General features: G+C 45.1%; 10 protein-coding genes across 10 annotated transcripts; 4 read left to right on the forward strand and 6 right to left on the reverse strand.

Moving 5' to 3' along the window:
* Positions 1 to 2311: 2311 nt before the first annotated feature.
* On the reverse strand, positions 2312 to 3315 carry AOL_s00043g464 (uncharacterized protein; the record flags this gene model as incomplete). Its single annotated transcript, XM_011120950.1, has 2 exons — positions 2312 to 3100; positions 3160 to 3315. The coding sequence occupies 2 exons, from the start codon at positions 3313 to 3315 to the stop codon at positions 2312 to 2314; spliced, it is 945 nt and encodes a 314-aa protein (XP_011119252.1).
* Positions 3316 to 3854: 539 nt separating this feature from the next.
* On the reverse strand, positions 3855 to 4893 carry AOL_s00043g465 (uncharacterized protein; the record flags this gene model as incomplete). Its single annotated transcript, XM_011120951.1, has 2 exons — positions 3855 to 4630; positions 4713 to 4893. The coding sequence occupies 2 exons, from the start codon at positions 4891 to 4893 to the stop codon at positions 3855 to 3857; spliced, it is 957 nt and encodes a 318-aa protein (XP_011119253.1).
* A 2454-nt stretch (positions 4894 to 7347) lies between these two features.
* On the forward strand, positions 7348 to 8771 carry AOL_s00043g466 (uncharacterized protein; the record flags this gene model as incomplete). The annotated part of the gene is made up of 6 exons (XM_011120952.1): positions 7348 to 7441; positions 7518 to 7570; positions 7660 to 7684; positions 7768 to 7850; positions 7921 to 8471; positions 8546 to 8771. The coding sequence occupies 6 exons, from the start codon at positions 7348 to 7350 to the stop codon at positions 8769 to 8771; spliced, it is 1032 nt and encodes a 343-aa protein (XP_011119254.1).
* Positions 8772 to 8933: 162 nt separating this feature from the next.
* On the reverse strand, positions 8934 to 10756 carry AOL_s00043g467 (uncharacterized protein; the record flags this gene model as incomplete). The annotated part of the gene is made up of 6 exons (XM_011120953.1): positions 8934 to 9663; positions 9726 to 9850; positions 9919 to 9992; positions 10066 to 10129; positions 10211 to 10293; positions 10567 to 10756. 6 exons carry the CDS (start codon positions 10754 to 10756, stop codon positions 8934 to 8936), a joined length of 1266 nt encoding a protein of 421 aa, XP_011119255.1.
* A 2054-nt stretch (positions 10757 to 12810) lies between these two features.
* On the forward strand, positions 12811 to 14050 carry AOL_s00043g468 (uncharacterized protein; the record flags this gene model as incomplete). Its single annotated transcript, XM_011120954.1, has 2 exons — positions 12811 to 13891; positions 13962 to 14050. 2 exons carry the CDS (start codon positions 12811 to 12813, stop codon positions 14048 to 14050), a joined length of 1170 nt encoding a protein of 389 aa, XP_011119256.1.
* Positions 14051 to 14183: 133 nt separating this feature from the next.
* AOL_s00043g469 (uncharacterized protein) lies at positions 14184 to 15122 on the reverse strand (the record flags this gene model as incomplete). Its single annotated transcript, XM_011120955.1, has 1 exon — positions 14184 to 15122. The coding sequence occupies one exon, from the start codon at positions 15120 to 15122 to the stop codon at positions 14184 to 14186; it is 939 nt and encodes a 312-aa protein (XP_011119257.1).
* A 280-nt stretch (positions 15123 to 15402) lies between these two features.
* AOL_s00043g470 (uncharacterized protein) lies at positions 15403 to 16113 on the forward strand (the record flags this gene model as incomplete). The annotated part of the gene is made up of 1 exon (XM_011120956.1): positions 15403 to 16113. One exon carries the CDS (start codon positions 15403 to 15405, stop codon positions 16111 to 16113), a length of 711 nt encoding a protein of 236 aa, XP_011119258.1.
* Positions 16114 to 16847: 734 nt separating this feature from the next.
* AOL_s00043g471 (uncharacterized protein) lies at positions 16848 to 17465 on the reverse strand (the record flags this gene model as incomplete). Its single annotated transcript, XM_011120957.1, has 1 exon — positions 16848 to 17465. The coding sequence occupies one exon, from the start codon at positions 17463 to 17465 to the stop codon at positions 16848 to 16850; it is 618 nt and encodes a 205-aa protein (XP_011119259.1).
* A 271-nt stretch (positions 17466 to 17736) lies between these two features.
* AOL_s00043g472 (uncharacterized protein) lies at positions 17737 to 18150 on the reverse strand (the record flags this gene model as incomplete). The annotated part of the gene is made up of 2 exons (XM_011120958.1): positions 17737 to 17989; positions 18068 to 18150. 2 exons carry the CDS (start codon positions 18148 to 18150, stop codon positions 17737 to 17739), a joined length of 336 nt encoding a protein of 111 aa, XP_011119260.1.
* A 386-nt stretch (positions 18151 to 18536) lies between these two features.
* On the forward strand, positions 18537 to 19151 carry AOL_s00043g473 (uncharacterized protein; the record flags this gene model as incomplete). The annotated part of the gene is made up of 2 exons (XM_011120959.1): positions 18537 to 18737; positions 18828 to 19151. 2 exons carry the CDS (start codon positions 18537 to 18539, stop codon positions 19149 to 19151), a joined length of 525 nt encoding a protein of 174 aa, XP_011119261.1.
* Positions 19152 to 19728: the final 577 nt, after the last annotated feature.

The raw sequence follows: 19728 nt of genomic DNA on the forward strand, positions 1-19728 counted from the left end.
CGTCACTAGAAATAATGTCGTCTCGTGTAGCCAATTGTATCTGCTCTACGCGGGAGCAAGGAACAAAACGATCCACCTTGAAAATTCCCCTTTTTTTGTCGTTACAGCGGAAGTCCGAAAAGGCGTGCGTTGGAAACGGAACCGAACAGGGGCCTGTTAAACCGAAAGTTCGAATTCGAAAAATTGGAACCGAAAAAGAAAGTCGAAAGAAGAGGTCGTCAAAGGAAGAAGTTGAAACTGAGGATTCCGGTGAAAGAATCTACAGAGCGAAAGAATAGAAATTACAAGAAGTTTGTTAGTGGAGGAAGTCCAAAGAGGTCCAGGAGCTGTCCTGAGTGGAAAGGGGTCCAATGAGGATATATGTACAGGCTCAAGGGGAAAGGGCTGGGGTGGAGCAGCGCAGAAGAGAAGCTCCCATTTCACATACCTACTGGACCCCTACATAAAAGGAATGAGCCCAACAGCCGCACAGGGAAAGCGGTTTAGCATTGGTCAGATAAGCTAGAGCTTAATCCCCCCTTTAGCGATCAGTAACAATGTTGCTACGCGCTGTCTGCGATGCGATGTATTTTCCCCGGGAACTCGAGCTTTCCTCACATCAGGACTGTACTAATCGAACCCTTTTCCTCGGAATAAAGAGTATTCATTAGAGACCCAGCTCCGGGCGTCAAAGCTCGAGCTCCAGCCTTAACATTCAATCGTAATAAACGTTCGAAACTGGAGGATAGCGAGGGCTTGCTAAAGGGCAAGGCGACAAGGCAACGGAAATGAGGAGCGCAAAGCCAAGGACAACGGTTAAGGGGGCAATAGAACGAATGTCGAAAAGAGCCAATGTTAATTGTCAGAGGGGTCCCGCAACTTATTTCGGGCTAAATGATAGCCTTTGATTGCAGCAAAAGAACTCTAGTTGTGGAGACCTATAGTTGACGAAAAACCCGTACTGACGAATTCGAGTCTTGCACGCGCCAACCGCCGACTTGGTGATATCTTTCTAGAATCTAGGCGGTCGAATCGAATCCGATTGAAAGTTGGGACGAAGTGCACTGTCGGCCTGCATGCAGCTGTTCCTTGTGCATGCAGAAGCAAAAACGCCATCAAACCTCACAGCACAGCACAGCACAGAATCAACGGGCAGACCAAACGGCTGGGTGACATCTTGTACCTGTACAGGTACGAAGACTTTCAACATATCGATAGCAATCCGACCAGCTCCAGGCCGGTCCAGAGTTAGGTAAGCTCGAAATTCCGCAGATGATCTCTTTCATCAGCGCCACATGGTATCCTTCCGCAATATCGGAAAAGGGGTTTCCCTCGAGGTTTCATTCATTCCGCCCGGGCCTCGTGATACGGAAATATATTAAGCATCAACAGTGGAAATGTTAAAGTTGTTGATATCATATGATAATAGTAATGGCTCCGGATCTATATTGATTGCTGATATTAATATATTCAGCAGCTGCATTAACAACCCAAGCATTTGATTCCCAGAACCGATCAAAGGATCATCTTATTTCAAGAAAAGGAGTAGATTTGATCGGGGTACATGTACATACGTTTCGTCGCCGGAAACTTACCTATTCAGATGGGTCAAAGCTGTAGTCTTAATTAACAGCCAATGGGAGGGGTTCGATGGTACTATGTCGCGTCGAGCGAGGGACTAGCTGCTGGTTAGTCTACAGATACATATGTGACCCACATAAGACGCAACACCTCAATCTTAGATCTACAAAGCAAGGGGTTGTTTATGCTTGAAATGGAATTTTAATGAGATATTTGGCTAGAGAGACAATCTTAAGTACACCATACGAGCTCAGTGCCGTTGATACAGTACTTCTCATGGTAGATTGTAGTAATTATTTAGTGTTCAAAGGCTCTGTCGGTAAAACAAGTGTATTGTAACGCTGTTCCTGCAGACTGTAACTACCGACCAGCAGTTCGTCAGCGGTTTGACGGGTACCTTGCATAAGTGCCCTGCTAGTTGCTGCAGGGTTAGAACAGGCACTTTGAAACAAACCTTGGCCTAAAGTCTCCCTCGTCCTCGTAGTCAGTTACTTACATGTACAGTACACAGGAAGCTACAAAGTCTCAATAGGAGAAACGTTATTTTCACGACAAAATAGTGTATTTTATTCATGGAGAAAATTCAGTATTCGTATATTTAAATCGTCGGAATGGAAAGAAATGCTAAATGCTTCAATGCAAGGAAAACACTCTGACAGCGAAGGAGCCACTCATAACTAAGCTACGTTAGGTCGGTTAAGATCCCTCGAAATCATGCTCCGAATCTCTTTCATGAAAAAGCGCCGGGTTTTCATGATAAACTTTCAACTTTCAGCTCTGCCTCCTCAGCCATCAATTCCATATCATCCTCATTGATTTCCACCAACGTAACATCCTTCCAAAACATCTCAAATTCCGGGCCCACAAGGCCCTCTAGACCATCCAGTGACTTATCCAAAGACTCGTCATCGCGCGACGGGTAGATCGCCCATATAGTCTCCCTAAGCCTCTTATGTCTTTCGCGATCTTCTTCCATTCTTTCTTCGATAACTTGTTTTGGCGGTCGCTTAAAAGTTATTGTCTGCGATGAAGACTGCCGACGAGCATCATTGGTTGGAGTGCTGCCGATTGAGCCACTATCGACGGGGTTCACAGCTGTCGGGGAGTATGGTATCGCTGAAATGGGAGCTGATGGCGACCCCTTCGTGCTATCTGGGTACTCTGGGTCCTTTCCTATCATAGTTGCAATGCTGGTACCATTGGGTACCTGATCAACCTCTTCCAGCTCCTCGGACTCTGACTTATTACTTTCATCATCGGAATGCTGGTGTTGACCGGCTTTTTCGCGTGTGTCCAACGATGATATCAATTCGTCGTATATTTCTGTACTCATGAGCTTCTGGTCTCTGATCTTCCCCAGCACCTTCCGAGTACTCGCGATATTTTGAAGGCCAGACTGGTCAGGGGGGCTGACGCAGTCAACGATCGTACGGAACTCGGATTGGATCATGGGAATGTAGTTGCTGATGCCTTTTGAGACGGACATCTCAAGAAGGTGCTCGATGAAATAGAGAAGATTAACGCGGTTGTTCATACTAGACTAAACCACCCAAGCATTAGCAGTGATAGAAATACATCCGATCTTAGATATTATCCTACCTCTCCCAATTGCTCCAATATGCAGCTGTGAAGATCTTCATCGAGGTCTTTGTGCTTGAGAGCAAATGCTGCACAGCTTTTGGAGGCATTCACCGAGGCATTCAGCCTCTGCAGCATTTTGGTAAACTGCAACCGGATCTCGAACGGATCACCCATCGTGACTGTCTAGTATATAGGTACGGTAAAGCTTCGCGGGAGTCGGTCAATGATGATAGTGATCACACGATATGGATGGCAGCAGCAGTTCCGAATATTTCGCGGGGGGAACAAGAGAGGTGCGTGTCTTCAAGTTTTCGGGACGGTTCGCGGTCTTGGTCTTGGATAACTTGGGAAGGCTTTTGCACGCAGGCTCATGTTCGGGGAAGTAACTTCTAGTCCTCTCTTTATTGGGCGAGCAAAAGGATCAGGTCTTTGAGGTCAGAACGAGTGCTGCACTGGCCGGTGTTAAGGTGGACGCGGGGAATTCAAGGTGTCGGCAATCATCTCGTGTCTGGAGCTTAGGTTGGTCGGCTGATTTACTTTCGAAGGAGGCTTTTGTGAGGTAGCAGAGTATGACTGCCAAGAAAACCACAAACACCAGCCAAATTCAGCATCCACGCCAGGTACTATTAATATTGAGTAGACAGACGCATTATCAAGAACTATCTCTAAAACTTCAACGTTCGACACGAAAATAAGAATACAACTAGCACCCTTCAATGGGTCGCATCCGTATCGGCAGGTTTTAATTCCGGCTCTCTACCCTTTATAGCCTCGGCGTCCTCCTCGGAAAGCTCAATCCCAAAATACGTCCTGAAGGCCTTCACCCTCTCCTCTTCGTTTACCAATGGGAAATATTCTAGCTCGGTCTGATATTTCTTCCTAACTATCCCATTCCATAGCGTATACTTCCCCACCGGCTCATTCCCTTCCCTGATAACCATCGCTACCAAGATATTACTCCTGAAGAGCGCTTCCTGGGTCGAAGACCAATTGGACCAGATAACACAATCATCCAATATCGCTTCGACCTCAAAAAACATGTAAAGATCCGTCCAGTCCTCCTCAGAGCTCAATTTATGCTGTACCAACCAATGTAATTCCTTCCTTCTTGCTTCCGGAACAGTCGCTTTGATCAGTCGGTGTTGCTCTTCTCCCACCCCGTCGATTAGAGTCCCTTCAATAAGCTCCATAGGTCGCACGATAGCAGCACCACCGTACCCGACATCGACTAGGTATTTCTTCCCATCTTCAAATTCAACGAGGTTCACGCAGTGTGAGATGCCATGGTAAGCACGGTTCTTGACGTCCCCGCCATGATTGCTAGTAGCTCGGGAAGGACAAAGCCATGTGTTGAATCCGAGGGTAGCAAGCAAGCATGAGAAAAGATTGTTGAGTTCCATGCAGTAGCCGCCTCTTTTGCGTTTGACGACTTTGTCAAAGATGGCATCGATGGCGATGGTTATGGTGTGATCTTTGGAGTAGTGGATGTCTAAGAAATCAAAAGATTAGATGGATGTTATATATGCTAGCTACCGGGCCAGCTCGACTGGATTAAGGGAAGCCATGCGTACCAACACTAGAAAACGGTGCAGTAGCTAGATGTCTGATCACAAGGATTGCGAGGTTCTCAAACGTAGGTTTTTGGATATTTTCGATTTCATCTTTTGTAAATTGAAGGAACTCGAGGTATTCCTGAACTTGTGCCTGAGAGAAGGTCACAGGGTAGTTTGGAGTCGTTTCTTCTGCCGTCATTATTGGAGCTTTGGTTTTGAGAGTAAAGGTATCGCAAATATCGTTCTTCTATCGCTTCCTATGATAAAGTTAAGGTCTGGGTACAGAGGAATCCTCGAGAAAGCCGGGCCGGTCGTGGAGCTTTAAATATCCAGGTTTGAAGCCATATACAACATATCCAAACTCAAAAGAATCCCTCACCCATACATAAGCTAGTGCGACCTACGGACCGATACTACACCTTGCGGCAGAAAACTTTGGGTCGTATTCGTAGCTTAGCTCAGCTAAGCCCTGAAATTGACCCTGAGGTTACTCTCTTCTGTCAGTTAGGTACTTACGTATACCCGCTGCCCCGCGGGTCCGAGACCCATCGAGAAGTCTAATCTGCAGAACATGTTCTGAATTACGCTGAATACGATCCATTTCGGGCAACGAAGCGATGCCAGGCCCACAAATCTGGGCTGCCACCAATGAAATCTCAGCTGCCCAGGTTAATATTCTAACACACCAACGCCGTATCAGTCCCGAGTCATTGCATTGTCGGCTCTCTATATCCCCCCGAGTCGGTCGGGCCTGAGTCCATTTTACTTATAAAATTCGATTTAAATTATCCGTATTGCTCCGTTGTCGTACACTCTGGATTTATATGAGACAAAAATCTCGGTTCCCCTGAACGTTTATAACGCGCCTGATAACTGATGTCGTCATTGTCAACAGCTTCCTACGAATATAATACTAAAAACACCGTACAAATTCTGGAAATCGGCATATGTTCTGCAGATATACAAAACCAGATCTATTCATATCGATATTGCATATATATTGCAATCCCTAGCTTTACTCACGTTCTCATAGTTGGTGGGTGTGGCAACTTCAAGACAAGACAAATCCTACCGGGCCTACTTAAGTACTTACTTAAGTAATTACTTAGATGCGTGTCTCCAGACCTCTATTAAAAACATGAGGACTAATATCACAATCGATAGCTTCTAGTACACATTTATATCTAAAGGTACTCAGTTCTTGCCTCGTCGCCAGACTCCTCAACTGTGACCCAGGTCATAGGCTATATTATATTTACCAATTTGGATTTAATAACTACTTACATACAGCTGAGTCGGGATCTATGTACCTGGTAGTATATGATATTCATAAATTTACACTTGGTTTGCACTGTTGAGGTACGAATATTAATTAACATTGATCCTACAAGGCTTCCATATACCATTCAACAGGTCCGAAAGACAGGGTCTGGAGCGGCGCTTCCGGCCCAGGTGATAAAGTTGCTGCTAACTCAATTGCAAAAGATATAAAAACCAGGCGTGGTCCTGTAATTGGAACCAGAAATCGCGATCTAACCCGGGAATGTTCAAATAGAGACACAGATCTAGAACCAGCCAAAGTTACGTAGTCTAGATAATCGACGCGATGGCACCGTTGAGCATGAGGTTCTATAGCTATACCTAAGTATCTATATATTCCTAGCTCCCGACATGTCCCCGTTACACAAGACCCCATGTTCCCTCAAATCCGAATTCAAACCCGCTGCCATTCCAGCCGAGTTGTTATTGGCTTTCAGATGTTGTATTTTAGCTTGGAATACTAACGGCTCGGGGTTGCCTTCCAAATATTGTAAATTGCATGCTCGGAGTGGGGAACTCGTCGGCGTGGCCGAAGAGGGCTGGGCTGGGGTAGCTTGAAGCAAGGGAGCAAGGATGACATCGACATACATAGTACATCCTTTCTTATCAAAATTTAACAGATAAACTCCGAGTAAGTAAGTACTTATTGATATCTGCCTCTGAAAAATTCTGTCTTAAGATATATATACTTGCCTTGTTGCTAGCTCGCCGAATGTTTAGAAAACTTCACTGATCAAAACGAGTATTTCAAATATAGACATGTTGAACTAAAGATCTCCACGATAGTATAGTATTTTTTTTTTAAAAAAAAAAAAGAGTAACTACTTATATCTAAACCCCAAGCCCGAAAGGTTTTACGATCTCCCCCATTTGTAACCCAGAATCCGGGGTAGCTCACCTGTTTCGAACTATAATTTAGTTGCAGAACGGCCGGCTTAAAAATGCTACACTAACGGCCCAACCGCATCAAATCCCAATTCCATGGCACAGGCAAGGCAAAGCTCCCTTCAAAAACCAACATCCTTATTGATTGCACACAAGCAATCGGCATTGCATTCCACTTTTTTCGGCTGATCATATGCGAGGCAGTCGGGGTTTTGTCTGTCAGCCGTGTTTTTTTGTTTATAACCAGAGGCATCCTCAATTTTTTTTGTAAAAAAAAAACATCATACCTGAAGATTGAAGCCTTTCTCAACTCAAAACGAGCCGCCAATTAATTGCTAACTATAATTACTGCTTTTGACGATATCTCCGCCCCAGCGTCCGAACCAAAACCCCATTCTCGAGGATCATTAAAATTTTTAAGTTTTTTTCATACGAACAGTATTCAAAAATGCCAACTCCAAATCGTTCAGTTCAGCCCATTCATCCTACGGATGATAATAGAGTCAAGCATGCATACGCGGATGTTAATGGACACAAGCTTCGTAAGTCGATCAACACCAAAAATACCACAAATTTCACCATACTTTTTTTTGGCTGATATAATACAACAATATGCAGATTATGTGATCGGAGAGCCAAAGTCTGGTAATCCACGAGGAACAGTACTTTGTGTAAGTCTCTCTGTGATCTATGGTATATTTGTCATGATCGATGTTGAAATTTGACTAAACCGTGCATACCTACTATATTTATGGTGTAGATTCATGGATTCCCTGATATGTGGTGTAAGTTCTGACTACTAATTCAGTTCAATTAAAATCATAAATGGGGATAAGTCAGTGTTAATAACGTATATTCTTATGCATAGACACATGGAGATATCAAATCCCGATTCTATTGGACCTAAATCTCCGTGTCATAGCTCCAGACTGTCTGGGCTACGGTGGAAGCGTAAGCCCTTCCTATCACCTATATATATACATAACATCCAAAGACTCAACCTTTGGCATATTCTATATAGTCAGCCCCCAAACATCCGGAAACCATCTACAGTCTTAAATCCAACGCCGATACCCTAGCCGCCCTCTTATCCCACCTAAACATCCAATCCACCATCCTCCTCGCCCACGACTGGGGTTCCATGATCGCCTGGCGTTTCTACAACTTCCACCCAAATCTAGTCACCCACATAATCTCCCTCTGCGTCCCCTACGACCCACCTCATCCGAACTCACCATACCTCGATCTGGAAAAAGTCGTAAAAAGGCTTCCGAATTTCACATACCAAATCGCATTAGCAGATCCGCAAACGCTAGAAGATATGCAAGGTAAAGACCCCATTCGAAGGTTTTTGAAAGCGATGTATAGAGGTGTTGGTGATGGGAAAGGGTCGAAAGGTGGGAATATTAATGTCCGGAAGGATATTTTGAAGAGTGTGGGTGATATGCCGCGTGGGTGGATTATTGGTGAGGAGGAGTTGGAGTGGTATGTTGAACGGTTTTTTGAGACGGGGATGCATGGTCCTTTGGCGTATTATAAGAATAGAAGGAAGAATTGGGAGGATGAGCAGATGTGAGTTATATTCGGTATTCCCTTGTGTGATTTTTGAAGTTATATTAGTTCTAAACTTGTGTGTGTGTTTATAGGCTACAAGACCCTATTGTTAGAGTCCCGGTGCTGTTTATTGGTGCGACGAGGGATACAGCATTACCGCCGTCGATGGCTTTGGGACAAAAGAAGTTTATAACGGATTTAACATCGAAGCAGGTGGAGGCAAGCCATTGGATGGTCTGGGAACAGACTGATGAGGTTAATTCCATTCTGAAGGACTGGATTGGAAATGTAGTTTTTGCATCCAAAGCAAAGCTATGAACATCATGACTGACATTGCGAAGAACAACATAAATGATTCTGAATTAATCAGCTGCGCCAAACATATTATAAATTATACGAACGAATTCAAGATCAGCATCGAAAGTATACTCGTTCAAACAGGAACAATCAACTAAAATTAAAAAAAAAAACCAAGAATACTCAAAGCTCCCGAGCATCGATTTTGATACCGGCACCATCCAATCTCTTGAGGAAACCTTCTCCAAGACAAATAGGCGTGAGCAAACCACCTCCAATAGTTTGTCCGAGACCCTCTTTCTTCGACCTCCCCTTCTCCATATCCAATAGATGGAGTGCAGCCTCCACAATGAACAATCCCGTCAACGCATAAGCATCTCCCCCGTCGTAGGTAAAAGTCCCAAGCACCTTCTTACCCTTATTCTCTCCACCATCATCATCAACAACCCCCACAGCCTTCCAATCCAAATTCCCCTTTCTATTGATATCAAAGTTTTGGTCCGGTCCGAACCCGGGTTGGGTAATGACTTTTCGTGCAATCCATCTGAAGGGTTTGATAAGTACACCGACAGAAAGGAGACCGATAGTAATCCAAGTCGCCAGCCCTTCGAAAGAAGATTTTACACGTTTATACTCTGTGAACGAGAAATTGTTTCCCCAGGATTTTTCTGGTATGTGTTGTTGCGTGAGACCCCATGAACGCATTACAGTCGCGCGGTCTGGACTAGCTTGAATCCATGGCGTGAGCTTGCCGAGGGTCGGATGGGTAAAGACGGGCAAGTGGGAGGGTGCGGAGTATGGGCGTTTAATGGGGGAGAGAGCTAATGGTTTTGTGGCGTGTGCAAGTCCGGATAGACCGTACACTTCAATTGTGCTGAAGAATGATTCCATGGTGCCACCGGAGGCTCCGCCACTAGAAATTGCTTAGTACATGGGAAATAGGTTTGATAGTCTGCTTTTGTTTTTTTGACTTACTTGAGGTTGTGGAGCGAGAAGGTGAGATCTTTGGTACTAGCTTTATAATTTTCGCGAATAAAATTTGCGACTTTATATGAGACTATATCTGCAGGTGCAGAATCAAAGGCGCATTGTGGGATAATCTATTAATATCAAATTAGCATCGGACCTACTACTCGATCCGGGGATCGATATCGGTATAATCACTTACGAATGCACCAGTCTGTTTCGCCGTCTCGTGGTGTTTCTCTATCATCTCCAGAACCCATGGGTACTCTCCGGTGCCTTAATTGTTCAACATGTTAGCAATGGCTCATGTATACACATGCACATCTAGAACGGAGAAATATTAACTTACAATCAACATAATGAGTTCCTGCTTCGGCACACGCCTTGACTAATTTCGAACCGTATCTGCAGAACTAATTTTTTTTGATTATATGCATTAGACGGTGTCCCAGTCGAACTCGTGAGAAAAGGTTTCGGATTGCTAGACTACTAACCGGTCCAACTGTGGTAACAACGACTTTACTAGAGCTAGCAAGCTTTATAGCGGAGACTTCGTCCAAACTCGCCACAATGGTTTCTATAAAAAAACCAAAAATAGTTAGTAAAACTTCATCAATCCATCCACAATTTATATATATCCGATCATGCATATGACGAAGAAATTTAAAACATGTAAATCGTGTTGTGAGCACCAATTTCCAACACGTCTCCAGGTTTTTGTGCCACCTCTCCGAGCTACACATGCACAATTCAATTGCACAATTGCACAACTGTACAGACATATCATGTTTCCGGATTTGGACCAGATATAAAATGTAATACAGGTATCTTGACATTCTGGAATACGTACCAGGTAAAGCTCTGTCCGGATAGTCTCTACGGATATCCCGCAACTTCGCAGTCAATTTGTCCTGCGAACGGCCGGCAATGGCCCATTGGAGGTCGGGGGGTGCGTGTTTGCAGATATACTGAGCTGCGATCCAACCGGTGAAACCGGTGGCGCCGAAGAGGGTGAGATCGAGTCTGCCGTCTTTAGGCATTGTGAATATTGAATTCAATTGGTTTAATCTATATGTCGAGAAGGAGGTTTGGGAGTCGAGGGGGGGAAGTTTGTATTGTAAAGTTAAGTTTTATAGTACGTAGGTAAGTATATTATACTTGATCAGGTTTGCAAATGTTTGTTTGGTTTGATATTTTTTGTGGAGAGAATGTGATAAATTGACAGCTCAGAAGAGTACGCGGAGATGTATTTATACTGGTGCAATGCAATGACTTTGGATTGGATTTCTCTACATTGCATTGGCCGCTTTCGAGGCTCTGGTGATCGATTGGATTTTTGTGAAGGGGGCAATTGATGTCGAAACTACATCACGAATCGATGATGAATTCGAATTCGAATGTCGAATTCAAAATCTCCAAAGCTAACTCTCGTATACATTTCGTATTGCTTCGAACAGCTCGAAATTATATTAGTCAAGAGGCATATTATGCATTTAAGCCTCGGCTGAACCGACAATCACACTATCGACAAGGCCAAGCTAGTTTGTTATAAGGCAAAGGGGATCGTGATAATGGGCTGCCTTCACGTTTTACACACAGAACACAAATTAAAGGAGAGGTAAGTTAACGTTATTCTATTTCCCATTCTTGTAGACTTGAATCGAAAATGTTTGAATCTATCATGATCATGCATAAAATATTAAAATCTTGCAAGGGTTAATTTAGTTAGTGCTTCGGCAGCGGGGTTTTGAATCGTCCCGTTCGGAGACACCCATTTGCGGTACACACGCCACAACAGAGTCGACGGATGCACTGTACTGCACGACCTTATCGGGATTGAGATCCTGAGATCGATTTGATCTCATGGCTAAATATATATCTTGTGATGCTAACATTTGTTTTTTTTTTTTTTTTTCCTTTCTTGATTATCAAATTTTGATATGGGTATTAATTAATGTCAGAAGACTGTTTGACATATTATAATATTATTAACCTGGGAGCTCCACTTGGCTTAAAACTCGAGGACCCTGGACTTTATCGACTGATCCATCGCTCTCGCCTTCCTCCAAGGCGGGTTTTTACATATATACCAGGCTTGTCTCAGAGATATCAATCGAGTATGTGTATATACGTAATATACGCGCGGAAGACTAGCCGACGAGTCTTCTATCCTTCCGGCGGACTGAACTTCACCCCGGGTCTTTCTTAAATCCGATATGCCTGCATATGTCATATGGTCCGTGCTCTTCGAAGTTCTATGAATCCTTCCTGTCCCTGTGAGTATGTAAGTACGTATGTATATACTTTTGAGACAAGGTTGTATATATCTTTTACTGTACCATTGATCATGATATCTAGTGTATATTCTCTGGTCCGATTAGGACTGAATAAATAGATATATATAATAACGAATTTTTAATATACACTGGCTGTAATATGTTCGAGACGGCTTTCTAATACAAGAATTCGAATTTAGAGCGGTCGGAATTGGAATTATATTAGAAGTTTGTATGATCTAGATCTATAGATTATCTAGCGAATCATCGTGTATCGATATCGATGTATCACAAATCTTCACCATTGGACTTCGAATCCTTAGAACTTAGTTTTATATTTGTATTATATGATTTCTAATTTAAACCACATCTAGTCCATTTACTAGCAGGCTATATAAGCTTAAGCTTGTAGACACTGAAATTATAATCGATTCTGTTTTAAATTTACCTTTTTATTAATATTCCCCGGTCATATATGAAGTTTAACTTTACTTGTTTGATTTCTTCACATATTATTTATAATAGATTAGGATAGTAATTAATCTATTGGAATTTCAAGATTTTTAACTTCAATTATTTTAATACAAAATATTATTGTCAATCTTATCGTCGGAGCAGTCGCATCTAAGAGTCGCGAATCGTGACAAAATGGCTGACATCTGACTAGGGTCAAAAACATGGGCTAACAGCTCTGCCGCCAGCTCGTGGCTTTGCATGTCGCCTCATCAACACTCGAATCAATCCTCAAACATCCTCTTCACCATTCACACCATCCACGCAAAGTAAAAACAAATAAATCCTAAAAAGGGGACTTCACGATGGCATTGGTCTCCTACTCCGATTCAGAAGGTTCAGATACCGAATCCGCCCCCTCAGCACCAACTCTTCCACCTCCAAAGGCCAAATCCTCACTCTCCGGTTTCCTCCCTCCGCCCAGTAAAAAGCGAAAACTCGTCGATGATACCAAACCCGACGCCACTTCCACCGGTCCTCGAAAGATAAAGATCGAATTACCAAAAATCACACCGGATATAGACGATGTCGATGCATCATCATCTTCTTCGTCGCGTGCAAGGATTGGGAAGTCGACGGGTGGGAGTGGGATGTTAAGTTTCTTACCCGCGCCTAAAAGAACCGGCGCGGAGGCAGCGAAGGTCGCGCAGGAATCTGAGAAGAAAGTAACTGCTGCTGTTACTGCTGAAAGTGATAGCGCGCCTAGAATGCTCGGTGGTGGTATCAAAAAGATGGAATACGCGGGAACAGGCATGGATTTCCAACCTACAGTCGAAGATGATCCCGAAACCTCAAATTTTACACCACCACCACCAGCCACGGAAGAAGTTCTTACAAAACCACCGGTGGAAACAAAACCGGCGGGGCCGATACAAGGACGAGCAATCCAACCATTCTTTAAGAAATCTGCGACGAAGAAGAAGGCTACCACGAAACCGACCGGTGCCACGAAAGTGGAGGAAAAGAAGGTGTCGTTATTCTCGTTAGGGTCGGCGTTGAATGAACGGCCCCTGGCGGCGTCTACAGCACTGACCGCTGCTGAATACAAACCATTATTAGTCGAGGAATCGGCTCCAGCGGTCGAAGATGAAGTCCCGGTCGAGGCATCGTATCAAGAGGAGGTGTACACCGAAACATCATACCAGCCTGCGCTCGGCGCCCAAACCTTTCAGAGTATCAGCGAGGAAGTGGGTATGGACGAAGCGGAAATGCGAATGTTCATGGGGCGACGAGGTCGGAACGCAGAGATCAAGCTTGTGGACTTCAATGTCGATAAGGAATATGAAAGGAACGAGGCGGCTCGCGCGGCGGGAGAACTGGCACCGGAAAGAAATGTTGTCAGGAGTATCAAGCCCGGAAAGCACCAACTTACCAGCTTGCTCAATGGTGCGTATACTTTCGTTCATCTATTCATTCACCATCCGCTTTTATGTTATATGCTAACGAAATAAAATAGCTGCACAAAGCCAACGGGCAGCCCTGGAAGAGTCCTTCGCAGAAGGACGACGGAACAAGAAAGAGGCAGGATCAAAATATGGCTGGTAGTCCACAGGCCAGGAAATCAAATTGCCATTTTGTTGATATAAAAAGAAAGAAAGAAACAACAATGGTTCATATTAATATTAATATTACGCACCCTACTGATACAAAACTCCAGATCCATGCATGCAAATTACGCTCACTTGCTTCCAAGTCCCGAAGCCACCCTTGTTGCTTCTTGAATTCCTCTAGCAATCGTACTTCTCAACCTTCCATCTTCCAGAATCAACAGTCCACCAATAGTACACCCGGCTGGCGTACTGACCTTCTCACGAATAATAGCTGGATGCTCTCCTTCCAAAACCATACCAGCGGTACCTCTCATTGTTTGCGCAGCCATCATCTGGGCCTCGACTCTTGGAAGTCCCATCATCACACCACCATCGGCCATAGCCTCCAACACCAACGCCATAAACGCCGGTCCGCTACCACAAAGCGCTGTTGAAGCGTCCATATGCTTTTCTGCCAGGAAAATAGCCCGTCCGATCTGTGAAAATATCCAGAACACCAAATCCCTCTCTTCCTGGGGGATAACAGCTGGGTCGCACGAGATGACCGTCATCGAATCTCGAATTCTGGAGGCAGTATTCGGCATAACTCTGATAACTCGGGTGGAAGGATCGACGAGGGCGCCAAGTTGGGCGAGGGTCACACCGGCACAGATGGAGATGAGGAGCTTTCCTTTGAGAGCATCGCGGGTAGCTTCCACCGAAAGGATTTCAGAAACGATTTGAGGTTTACAACCGAGGACGATGATGTCGGAGAGTTGGGCGCCACGGGTGTTATCGCCAGCGATGATTGTGACTGGTGGAGATGTTGATGGGGAAAGGGTTGCTTGTGGGAAGATTTTCCCTAGACGGGTAGCAGATTCATGACGCTTTACACAGGCGACGAAGGAGGTCGGGAGGTGGGTTGGCGTCGATGGTGTCGAGGGGAATGGAGAGGGAGGAGCGGTTTTCGATTCTGTGGCGAGAGCGGCGAGGATGCCTGAGAGAACGGCGACACCCATTGTTCCGCAGCCAATGAAGCCGAGGGAAAGACCCGATACCTTTTTCTCAGACATGACGTTGATGCTCATTTTAACCGACAGTTTATTATTAGTTTCTGTTTTTTTTTGCAGAATATCGAATTGAAGGTGAAGATGTTGAAAAGCAAGTAGCTGGGACGAGGGATTTTAAGGTGGGATGGATTGGTCATAGTTTTGTGAGGCCGAACTCCGGCCCAAAGTTTTGCTTGGCAGCACATGTCGCCCGATGACATTCACACCTTCCCCAACTTTCCCCCCAGCAACTCCTCAACTATTATAACCCCACTACTCACCAAACCCCCCGGCTATCAAAGACTACTAACCACCCTCGATGTCACACACCGTCATCGCCATCGTCGCGTCGACCCCGCGGCCGACGCTTGCCATCGGCAGGTCCTTGAAAAATGACATGCCCTGGCCGCGAATCAAATCCGAAATGTCCTATTTCTCCCGTGTAACCCGTCGCGTACCCCCCGTCCCCACCAACTCTCCATTCAAATACTCCAACGCAGTAATCATGGGTCGAAAAACATGGGACTCCCTTCCGCCAAAACACAGACCGCTCCCAGGGCGCATAAACGTCGTAGTCTCACGGACCGCATCGTCTACTACACCAACATCCGATGAAATATGGGTAGGGAGTATCGAAGAAGGTGTACGACTTTTGAAACAGAAATTCCCGGTCCCGACGGTGTCGTCTTCTGAGGAATCTTCGTTGTCGGATTGTGGTGGAGAACCCGTGGTGGCACTTGATAAGATTTTTATCATCGGTGGGGCGGAGATATATAAACTGGCTATGGAGTTACCCAAGACGAGCGACGCTTATTTGGCGTGTATTCTTCATTCTACGATATTACAACCGGATTATTCTAGTGAGGAAGGTGTTGATGTGTTCTTCCCGGCTATTGATGAGAATCAATGGACGAAAGGGAGTGTAGACCGTCTTATTGAAGTTACGGGCGAGGAATTGGAGAAAGTAGAAGGGATTCAGGAAGAGGGGGATGTAAAGTTTGAATTTGGGATCTGGGAACGAAATTTATAAACGACTATCTGGATAGTGGGTGGGCACCTTGAATCGTCCAACATCGGCCTTTTGAGGTTCTAGGAATTTGGATATAAGTTTCGATTCCAATACAAGCCTTGGCTAGTAGGTATGATGATAGCTTTGCGTCCGATTCCAATATTCACAACCAAAAAAAAAAAAAACGAAAGCATTGTGTAACAGCATGATGATATTTTTTTCTCATAAATACGGATGTGAAAACCACCGGATGTCCGTTTATAACGTCCAAAGTATTCTTCGAGAAACACACCAAAATCCTGCTAGCAGAGACGAGGGATTAGCAGAGACTAGGGAAATACGGCGACACCTGCACTCATAGAGAGTTCGAGTCTTCAGATGATTCAGGCAATCCAGAACATGGATTGGCGACTATATATAAAATGCCATCACGCGTATACACCGTCATCCTACTCATGGTATCGAATTAAACGAAATAATTCATGATTATGGATGTCATTTCTTGTATAATAACATGTCTAATAGTAGTAATAATAAAGGCGCCTAAGGGAAGGGAAGGGGGGGGAAGTCGCTAAAAATCAAAATGCAGTGTCCTCCCATGTGTAGTAAACAATTGGAATATAAATGTAGAGCACGAAAGCGGTTATCGTGTGAGTATTGCAGGCTGTTAGACGGGAGAAGAGGAAAATAAAGTGAGGGAAAAAAAAGAAAAAAGGGGTAACGGAGGTAAAGGAGAGGAGATGATTGTTGGAGCGCTAAGGTCGGGGTAGGAGGTTCTCGCGACCCCCTCTTCCCCTGCTACCTTTTCTTCGAGAACTAGGCGGCGACGAACTCTGGCTGCCGGTTGGGAGAGCTAGTAATTGGCCCCTATCAGATCCGCCGGCCGCAGCTGTAGCCGCGGCGCGTGTAGTCGAGCCACGACCACGACCACGACCACGGGGGCGGCCTCGTCCTCTACCTCTCAGAGGTCTCCCAACGACTTCAGCATTCGCAACGTGCAAGCCACTTTTAGCTTCATAGATAGGTAAAACCGTTTTAGCGCGTTGAGCGGCCTCTTCAGCCCGTTTTTTCTCCTCTTCAGCACGTACAACCGCCTTCCTACCCTCCAAGATCTCATCAACCTCTTCCAACGTCAAGTCTTTCTCAATTCCTTCTTTATCTTTAAACTCCTGTTCCAAAACTTCTTTCATCCTTTGCAAACGTTTCTCTTTCATTGTCTCATTTCTTGACGGCCAGTGGACTGTGTTTTTGTAATTATCTCCGATAGCAAGTACGTCTTTTTCGCCAAAGGGGTCGTTGGCAGCGCGGCGAGATTTGAGGGATTCTTGGTCGGCGGGGTAGAATGGGGAAGCGAGGTAGTCTTGCGGAGTCATTTTGACGGTGGACATGCAGTCGAGCCGGATGATGATATTTGACGCCTAGTCAAAAATCTTTCCGCAGGAGCAGCAGACGTAGAAGAGACGCTGTGGATATGACCTGTTTTAGTGATTGAAATGATATATCTGCACCCCATTCCGGGTAGAATGGTAACATACCATCTTTGTATCCTCTTTTCTTTGTTGAGATTGGAAAAACACTGCTTCGGATTCGTGGCAGCTGGGACATGTACGATTAGAGCGTGGGAGCTGTGAATCATCCAGAGCTTTAGTTAGACCCGTTTTCCCCATCATCATCCTCCCGAGTACCATCATTCTCTTCAATAAGGGACCCGCAGAGTAGACATACTGTAGGATCACTGCCGACATCCGTAGTCACACCAGCCGTTTCTTCAGCAACAGAGCTCAGGACGTTTCGAAAAACACATTGGGAGGCAGCTTCGTCTTCGAAGCCACAGTTTCGGCAAACGTAGATGAGGCGACGGTGTTCGCGACTTTCTTTAGGGTACAACATGTTGGAGCTAAAGATTATCGCATCGAGTCAGCATGGGAGGGCAAGGTATAGTAATAGCTATGGGTCGGATAGAAGGGGAGCTTACCATTCGCGACAGAAGCGGAACGTGATCTTCTCGGCGGCCTCTCGTTCGCGAGGGTTCTGAAGGGCGGCGCCGTCTTCTTCCATGGCTGTGATTCGTGATTACCGTTGATGATGTTGGAGAATGGTTTGATCGAGTACTCGAACGGAGATGATGATGGTGATGGAAGTTGAGATGGAGATGGAACTTGAGCTTATGAGCAGGTAGCAGCTATAGTTAATTGTTGTCAAGAGAAAAGAGGTAATGGTCCGAGTATCTAAGTAAAGTCTGTATTTATTCGATGATTAAGTGGCGACTGAAACAAACCATCAAAGATCCTCGCTTATCAACAGCCGATCTTTGAAATTTTGACGACGTCCAACACAAAAATCCCACAATTTCGAACTTCCCAACTTCCTCTCCCTCACAGCAGCAGCAGCAGCATTGCCGTGCCGTCCTCCCCATCTCCAAATCCAATCGATATAAACTTCCAATGGCGGCCCCGATCCTTCGACGCTCCCTCGCCAGGGCAGTATCGACAACATCCACCCGACCCATCTTCCACATCCAAAGACCCTGCCAGCGACGGTGGGATTCCACAGCTGCTGCTGCAAACCCAAAGCTCACACAGATCGTTGATCAGATATCTACTCTAACATTGCTGGAGACTGCGGATTTGGTTGGTCTGTTAAAGGTATATTTATCCCTTTGCATATGTTCAAAGTCATCAATTGGAGCAAAAAGAGAGAAAACTGGGTTCTAATCAACTTTTCAAACAAAAAAGACCCGCCTAAACATCCCAGATACCCTTCTCGCCGCCCCCGCCGCCGCTCCATCAGCCGCCCCCGCAGCAGCAGCACCAGTAGAGGAAGAAGCAGCAGCCGAAGAAGAAAAGACCCTGTTCAACGTAAAACTCGCCTCTTTCGATGCCGGTTCCAAACCAAAGATCATTAAGGAAGTAAAGGCGCTTTTGGGTTTATCGTTAGTCGACTCCAAGAAGTTCGTGGAGGCTGCACCGAAGATGTTGAAGGAAGGGTTGACAAAGGATGATGCCGAGAAGATGAAGAAGACTCTTGAGGCTTTGGGAGCTAAGATTGATCTCGAGTAAATGGAGTATGAATAAAAAAAAGTAACGAGGAAAAGGAATGGATGGGTGGGGGGTTAATGGGGGTGTGGCTTTTTTGTGTGGATGGTGATTAGAGACTGGCTGAAGATATGGCATCTTTTGGCTTATCTTGGAGTATATATCCTGTAAATATGACTTACTTCCCGTGAGAATTCCTTCCCCTTCGTTTCTCTGTATAATACTACAATATAAAGGAAACTTCACACGACAATGCACTATGGCTGCAGAAACAGGAAAAAGGGAGAGAGTACACGCGTAAAATCAATTAAATCGCTAAATGCGCGTTATCATTAGTGAGAGAAGAGTACAAATAGTATACATAGTATGGTCTCAAAGGGAAGCAGCCATCGATGCTGGGTATCGGAGTACGAAAACACCAGACTCCATAGGAATGGGCGGTGTCGAAAGTGTCGATACCACCCGTCGAAATAAAAAACGCCATAAAAAACACCCTTCAAAACGCCATCGACAAATGCATCCACCCGCAAAATACCATAAAACCCCTTGCCTGCACTCCAAAAAGATAAAAAATATCACACAATTATGTAGTTGAGTTTAT

This window comes from Orbilia oligospora (genome assembly GCF_000225545.1).
Source record: "Orbilia oligospora ATCC 24927 unplaced genomic scaffold scaffold00043, whole genome shotgun sequence".
NCBI classification, from domain to species: domain Eukaryota; kingdom Fungi; phylum Ascomycota; class Orbiliomycetes; order Orbiliales; family Orbiliaceae; genus Orbilia; species Orbilia oligospora.